Source organism: Dendropsophus ebraccatus, chromosome 4 (assembly GCF_027789765.1).
Source record: "Dendropsophus ebraccatus isolate aDenEbr1 chromosome 4, aDenEbr1.pat, whole genome shotgun sequence".
Classification (NCBI taxonomy): Eukaryota; Metazoa; Chordata; class Amphibia; order Anura; family Hylidae; genus Dendropsophus; species Dendropsophus ebraccatus.
The window spans coordinates 20,962,163-20,970,740 of record NC_091457.1 but is presented as its reverse complement, the minus strand read 5'-3'; the positions used below and the strand labels follow the sequence as shown (position 1 = coordinate 20,970,740).

The 8,578-nt window shown below is 46.3% G+C and overlaps 1 protein-coding gene across 1 annotated transcript; it reads left to right on the top strand.

The window, feature by feature from the left end:
- The first annotated feature begins 2,668 nt into the window (after positions 1–2,668).
- Positions 2,669–4,802, top strand: LOC138789215 (protein FAM133A-like). Its single transcript, XM_069967825.1, has 2 exons — positions 2,669–3,179; positions 4,696–4,802. Exons 1-2 carry the CDS (start codon positions 2,669–2,671, stop codon positions 4,800–4,802), a joined length of 618 nt encoding a protein of 205 aa, XP_069823926.1.
- The last annotated feature ends 3,776 nt before the right edge of the window (positions 4,803–8,578 follow it).

Below are 8,578 nucleotides of genomic sequence, written 5' to 3'. Positions count from 1 at the left end.
ACAGTAAGGAGAAAACGTATTACTTACAAATGCTTCTATATAGAGATAATAAAGCTCGGCCTGCACCCCCAAAGCCCCATAACTAAAATATATTTCCCTATAGTGAATACAAACAATTGATTCTTAACAATTTCCCCCAGTATTGTTAGTAAATTATATGGGCGCAGTTTATTATATCCAGTTTCCATCTATTTATGAGCCCACCGGCAGCACTTCTGCCCTCAGGTGGTCCCTACACTAACACTGTATATGTAGCCCAGGATCCATGTGGTGTAAAAGCTTTATCACCTGCAATGTATAGTCAGTCCCTGTAGAGAAGCCCCTAGCAGACAGGTTAGAGGAATTGGAGGATAAGAAGAATAATAGTATTAGTGTAGGGACCCATCTGAATGAGGTCGACGTGACGTGGCAGATGGGCTCGTACAATGTGATCAATTGTGCGCTAAGAACCTCACTCCTAGGAACGCTCATTCCTGATAATCGGCAAAAGGACCAGTGATCAGCTGATCAATCACCAACTGTAAATGTGCGGCCAATAACCATGAACTGTTGGGCCGTCTATAAGGGTTCGGCCAATGCAGGAATCAGGAATTGATGATCACTGCACATACGCAGGGGCGGACGCAGACTGTATATTGTGTGTAGGGCCGCCAGACAAAAAAGACGTTAGTGAATATTGTCAGGAAGATTTAGTAGGAATAGAATGGCAGCTTGTATAGAATAATAAGCTATTTCTGTCAGTAGGTTTTGTAAATTTTGGGGTGTAGCAGTCACAATTATAGGACCAGTCACCGACACCCCCTTACTGGTAATCAGCAATCCAGGGAATTCAGATTTTTCTATGTCCTTTTCCTCTTGGCTTCTCTGACACCTGATGGAAGCAGAACTGGCAGTATGGAAGCATTTTATTCTCTTCCAGAATAGAATGGAATTCTAGTGATCTGGGATGGAAGCGGGATCCTTGGTGACACAGACAGGACTCATTGGCCTCCAGTCCATGACACCTCTCTCTCTCTCTCTCTCTCTCTCTCTCTCTCTCTCTCTCTCTCTCTCTCTCTCTCTCTCTCAGTGGTTGATGTGTATTAGAGGTCACTCTCTTTAAACTACTCCCTACCTCTACGCACAACAGAGATGGTTTACTTAAAGGGGGTTTCCATGCTTAAAAAATCCTAGCTGCTTTAGAAGACGGCATCAAGGCCCCATAATAATCAAAGCTCTATTTGCTGGGTGGTGATCGGCCACAGCTTTTATTTCTCGGGAACCAATCTAACTGTAACCACCTGGCAGCCAGCGTCCACCTCACATCTCTGTAGCACACAGTGTGGTGATGATGGACTCCCAGCGCTCACGTCCGACCTGCTCCCCCCATCAGATATTCTCCGGCCGCTGTGACTGACCTGATACTGCAAATTATATCACATACATTTATATTCTCTCTCTCTCTCTCTCTCTCTCTCTCTCTCTCTCTCTCTCTCTCTATATATATATATATATATATAGGGGGGGGCAAACTGCTCCAGCGCTTCCTGTGAACTGAAGCAAGAGGTGACCGCTCTACCATACCACACACAGCGCTTTCTGTTACACTACCAGGGAGGATTAGATGGTCGGACTAGATTTGTTGTTAGTGAATAGGTCCAGATACTGGAACATGATTTTTTCTTCACATTGTTGGTTTGTTTTCATTTTATGTTATTGTGGGGGCGGCCATCTTGCCTGAGCTCTTTCTAACAGACATGGTTTACGGACATGCTTCATGGACATCCCCAGCCCCTATTCTCTATACATAACTTCTATTAAAAAATCTCAAGTCTTTTAGTATATATCAGCTGCTGTATGTCCTGCAGCATGTGCCGTATTATTTCCACTCTTAACACAATATATATATATATAAATATATATATATATATATATATATATATATATATATATATATATAATTATTATTATTATTTATAAAAACAAACTATTAAAGAAAATATGATTTTATTTTTTTGTATATTTCCAGTGACTGGCAGCAGTAAGAGGAAAGTCAGTGGTTACTGTGGCATCTAGAGGGTAAAAGCCGTGTGCCAGTTACTTCCAGTGTCCAAACAGCCTCAGTGACAGAACTGGGTAGAGACTTGCTGTAATGTCATCCATGGGGCCATCTGCGGCCTCTCAGGCTACAATGAGGCTACACTGGTATATTCTGCCATAGACAAACTGCAAGAGGGAATCAGCAATGTACAGTACACGGCTATACACATAGTATTACAGCATACTGACCAATGCATAGTCCAGGCCTCTAAGGCCGTGTTCCCCAACTCCAGTCCTCAAGGACCAATAACAGGACAGCTTTTATATATCAGAGCTCATCAGTATTTGTAAGCTGAGCTGTGATTGGTTACTATGGACAATAAGGAGAATCTTACTATAAGACGGCTGATAAATCTCCCCAATGGTTTTCTATCACCTATACATGTAGAGTCAGTCCTAGTGGGAACCAAAGTGAAGCCGCCATTATACTACTTGTAATCCATATCCCTATAGCCCATAGAGGTGAATGGGATCACTCACTGATCACATGACCATTGCCATGCATGCGGCCAGGGCAGCTGAGATGTTATCAGTGACTGTTGCTAGGAGACAGAGAGAGTTGTTTACTGGACCAAGGCAGAGCGCCAACATGGAGGACCAGGAGGAGATTGTGAAGAGAAAGGCAGCGAGGAAAAGGAGAAGACTCATCTTGGACTCATCGGATGGTGAGAAGACTTCAGTGACGAGCCAAGGGAGGAAGAGGAGACGGGAAACCTTGGGCTCTGAGAAGACACCAAGATGCACCGTGGACTCATCGGACGATGAGAAGACTTCATTGAAGAGCCAGCGGAGGAGGAAGAGGAGCTCTGAGAAGTCCAACCATGGAGAGAACAGACAGAAGAAGGAAGACATGGCGAGGAAGAGAAGACCCATCTTGGACTCATCGGACGATGAGAAGACTTCATTGAAGAGCCAGAGGAGGAGGAAGAGGAGCTCTGAGAAGTCCAACCATGGAGAGGCCAGACAGGAGAAGAAGGAAGACATGGCGGGGAAGAGACAGGCCAAGAAGAGGCACATCCTGGATTCTGCAGTGGAAGAGAAGAAGCCGCCAATGAAGATCCAGAAGAAAGAAGAAAAGCAGGAAGACCAGGCCGGCTCAGGTACACCCCTATATGTACACGTATATATGTATATGCCTGGGACATATGGGGGTTATCATGTACTCAGCACATTATGGCTATGTTCCCAGTACAGGAGCATAGTGGGGACTGGCGGCTTTTTCGTAACAGTGATCATGATGTTACGAGACGGCCGCCATTCCTATCTATGGTCCTGTAGTGGGCACATGGCCTATATGATACAACTATAATATGGGGGGGGGGGGTTACTATGCTGAATGTTTCTCAACTATTGCTCCAATTTCTCCAATACACCGGCCACACTGCCACCAGATTACTTATGTATTTTACAAAAAGATGAGGCCTAAGGTAAAGAGGTGTGGCCTACGGTAAAGAGGTGTGGCCTAAGGTAAAGAGGTGTGGTCTGTAATATACCATAGAGTCCCCACATTGTGACAGTAAGTTATTATGTGATGTATAGATGGTACACAGCGGTTCCTGCAGTATAACTTTTGTTATTTGTTGATATAAATCATTGGCTCGATAATTTTTTGCTTTTCTGTATGTTACAATGTGTGACCCTGAAATGCCGTCCTTTCTGCTAGCAGCCCACTGGATGGCTAAACAGAGAAGGAGCAGGGATGTAGATTTTAATAAATTATAATAAATAAGTTATACTAAATCTTTTGAAACTATCTATCCTCCGGCTCCGGCTCCTTGTGCAAACTCAAAGTGTCACTCTGGTGAAATGCTTTTTCTTTTACATCAATTGATATTAGAAAGTTTAAAAGATTTGTAATTTACATTTATATGAAAATCTCCAGTCTTCCAGTACTTATCAGCTGCTGTATGTCCTGCAGAAAGTGGTGTATTCTTTCCAGTGTGACACAGTGCTCTCTGCTGCCACCTCTGTCCATGTCAGAAACTGTCCAGAGCAGGAGCAAATCCCACATAGAAAACCTCTCCTGCTCTTGACAGTTCCTGACATGGACAGAGGTGGCAGCAGAGAGCACTGTGTCAGACTGGAAAGAATTCACCACTTCCTGCAGGATGTACAGCAGCTGATAAGTACTGGAAGACTGAAGATTTTTAAATAGAAGTAAATTACAAATCTGTAGAACTTTCTGACATCAGTTGATTTGAAAACTTTTTTTTTTTTAGCCAGAGTTCCCCTTTAATGTTACAGGTTCCCATCAAAACAGAAGAGGGCAGGGGAGCATCAGGATAATAGGGGCAAAGCCTAGCGGCTGACACCGCACTACTGATACCGGGCAGATGTAACACATAAGATAGGAGGTTACTGATGGATAGATGAGACGCTCCGGTCCTGCTGCTCCCCCTCATGACTGTCAGTATCCTACAGCGGCTGCTGTGTGACCAGGAATCCCCTTCTCTATGCATCTCACTGAGACTCCCATCCAGTATCTCATAGAGAAGCCATGGAGAAGGAGACCTGGGATCACACAGCCGTCACTCCGGGAATCACACAGACACAACAAGGCTAAAAAGTTGCATCAAAATTGGGAAAATGGCAAAAATGTCAATTTCTTTATTGTAGATTTTAAATCTTTGTCTTCAGTAAATCTTGTTGGCGCCTCCCGCTCCCATGTGTTACGTCTGTTTTACCCCTCAGTGACAGAACAAATTGTAGCTTTGAAAAAGTAGTTTTTCCACTTTTCTTAACCCCATTCACACTGCAATAAAAGTAATATAGTATGTTATATTGCTCTGGTTGTTACAATTGTGGGAATAACAAATACTGGTTGTGGGGGGATTTAAAAATCTCCAGTCTTCCAGTACTTATCAGCTGCTGTATGTCCTGCAGTGGTGTATTCTTTCCAATCTGACACAGTGCTCTCTGCTGCCACCTCTGTCCATGTCAGGAACTGTCTAGAGAAGCAGCAAATCCCCATAGAAAACCTCTCCTGCTCTGGACAGTTCCTGACATGGACAGGGGTGGCAGCATAGAGCACTGTGTCAGACTGGAAAGAAAACACCACTCCTGTAGGACATACAGCAGCTGATAAGTACTGTAATACTATCTTTTTAAAAATATATATTTTTAATCATTTTTAACATATTTATGATACAAACACGATGGATGGGAAATCCCACCGTAATGGTAAGTTGACAGTATATGCCAACCGGCCCAACGTAGGCCGGAAGCGACACAATAATTAATGAAAATAAAAACATGTTACATCAAGGAGACCCAAAAATGTCTGGACAGGGGGCATGTGACTAGACCATGTACCAGGTCCGTGCATCTGGCATTACAGTTAGGGCAGGCCTCAATGCGCTCCGGGTTCGCTGGAGTCCTGGGGAGGGTAAACCCATAGGTTGTGTGATGCATGATTTTATACTGAGATTCCCTCCAGGTCTCATTTATCACTGCCTTACGCACTGCCAGCCAGCCATCTATTATGGGTTTAGTGAGGTCCTCTTTATCAAAGTAGGACTCCCAGTATTTAAAAACATGCCATGTCTCAAGCTTGGTGACTTGCTGTCTAAGGGCCCAATAAAGGTAAGATAGAGAGTGTATAGGCACTTCCACTCTAATAGCATCTTCTATAAAGTTCGACTTGAAGAAGGAATTGAAATCCCTACATCGTGCCCGTAGAAAGGATGTCACCTGGTTGTATAACAAAAAATGGCCCGAGCCCAGAGAATATGTTGCCTGTAATTCAGCAAACCCAAGATATCTATGTTCATGGTCGTGGAGGATGTGGGAGACTTTAGTGATGCCCTTTTGCGTCCATTCCTGGGAAAACCTATTACTCGCCTCTTTCCGCAGTTCAGGGTGGGACCAAATTGGCATACCTCTGCCGATTGCATATGGCAATTTCATATCCCCTAGGCATGTCTTCCATGCAATAATAGTGTCCGCAACAGGGTACATCTCTTAATGGGGGGGGGGGGGGGAGAGCCGGCAGTTTAGTATATAATAAAGCCGGAAGCGGCCAGGGGGTTGCCATCGCCTCCTCCAACTTCACATTAGTGAAAGCTCCTCCACCCCTCATCCAGTCTATCCCATGCCTGAGCAGACATGCCAGGTTATAGCGCCGGATGTCCGGGAAGTTCAATCCCCCCCGATCCCGAAAAAAGACCAATTTTTTAAGGGCTACGCGTGGGCATCCCCCCCCCCATATAAATTTTGTAAATGCCGAATTAATTTGTTTTATGTCCCGATGCTTAAAGGGGTATTCCGGGAAAAATCAATAAATTAGCTATGGAAAGGGTTAACCAAGGTTAACCCTTTCCTAATATACTTACCAGTCCTTTATTGGCCCCCCCAAGGAGATCTCCGGTCTGGTCACGTGACCTGCGACTCGCGGATCCTCTTCTTCCGGTTCGGTGACGTCACCATACCCGGCCGGCGTCTGGCTTTCCTGCTTCTTAGCAGCAGAGCACTGAACCCTGACTGGCTGGCTAGCGTGTAGCCAATCAGGGTTTAGTGCTCTGTGTCCCACCACGCTCCAGGTCCCCTGAGCCTGCTGTACCAGGGGTTGTGGGGGCTCAGTGCCGGTCACCAGTGACATGGGCTGGGCCGGCGTCAGCACTGTGTGATGGGTCCCTGCATCCAACATCACCCCCCCCCCGTATGTCAGCGATGCCGACCGTGTCCCGGGAGGGGATGCAGCGGGCGGCATTACTTCATTCATAACTACCAGACACCCAGAGCGGAGCGGAGCTATGAATGAAGTAATGCCGCCCGCCGCATCCCTTCCCCTTCCGGGACTCAGGGTCAGCATCGCTGACACCCGGGAGGTAAGTGGTGGTGATCCCCTCCCCCGGCCCCCCCTCCCTGTGTGATCTCAAAGATCTCTCACCCCCACCCCCCGGAGTGTGCTGCCACGAATCCACGGTGGGGGGAGATGAAATAAGTAAAATCAGACCCCAGATCAGCCCCCCTAGTGCCCCAGTCACTAACCCCCCTCCCCGCGGCGGCCATCAGATCCAAGATAGCCGCCACCATCACTGTGAACAGACTAATGTCTGTTCACAGTGATCAAAAAAGAGAAATGAATAAAAGCCCCATGCTCTCCGCCACCCCCCTGTGGGATCCCGGTACAAGCGATCAGCAGTATATACTATATACCGCTGATCGCTTGTGCCATGTGCCGCCGGCACTTTTTATCCCCTGTCACCATAAATGATTGGTGACAGGGGATAAAAAGTGATACCCACCGCAGATTATCTATAAGGACTTTAGTTTATCCGTAACCACCCCAGATTGTCTGTAACCACCCCAGATTGTCCGTAACCACCCCAGATTGTCTCTAATCACCCCAGATTGTCTGTAACCACCCCAGATTGTCTGTAACCACCCCAGATTGTCTCTAACCACCCCAGATTGTCCGTAACCACCCCAGGTTGCCTGTAACTAACCCAAGTTTCTTGTAACCACCCCAGGTTGCCTCTAACCACCCCAGGTTGCCTCTAACCACCCCAGGTTGCCGTAACTACCCCAGATTGTTCGTAACCACCCCCAGTTGCCGTAACCACCCCACGTTGCCTGTAACCACCCCATGTTTCCCGTAACCACCGAAGGTTGCCTGTAACCACCCTAGATTGTCTGTAACCACAGCAGGTTGTCCGTATCCACCCCACGTTGCCCGTAACCAACCCAGGTTGCCTCTAACCACCCCAGGTTGCCTGTAACTAACCCAAGTTTCTTATAACCACCCCAGGTTGCCTCTAACCACCCCAGGTTGCCTTTAACCACCCCAGGTTGCCTGTAACTACCCCACGTTGCCTGTAACTACCCCAGGTTGCCCGTCACCACCCCATGTTGACTGTAACCACCTCCAGAATTACCGGAACCACCCCAGACTGTCCGTAACCACCTCCAGATTACCCGTAACCACCCCACATTACCTGTAATCTAATTTTTTTATTGTACTTTAGTAACTGCGCTATTATAATAACTATTACTAGCTGCGGTTTTGCTCCAGCAAATTGGCACTCCTTCCCTTCTGAGCCCCGCTGTGTGCCCATACAGTAGTTTATACCCACATATGGGGTACCGTTGTACTCAGGAGAACTTGCGTTACAGATTTTGGGGTACATTTTTTTCTCCTGTTCCTTGTGAAATTTTGAAACTTCAAACTAAACCAACATATTATTGGAAAAAATCGAGTTTTTCATTATTACTGGCCAATTTTGAATACTTTCCTCTAATACCTGTGGGGTCAAAATGCTCATCCTACCCCAAGATGAATTCTTTGAGGGGTATACTTTCCAAAATGGGGTGACTTTTTGGGGGGGGTTCTATTCTGTAGACATTACAGGGGCACTGCAAACGCACCCGGCGCTCAGAAACTTCTTCAGAAAAATCTGCACGGAAAATGCTAATTAGCGCTCCTTCCTTTCTGAGCCCGGCTGGGTGCCCATACAGTGGTTTATGCCCACATCTGGGGTACCGTTCTACTCAGGAGAAC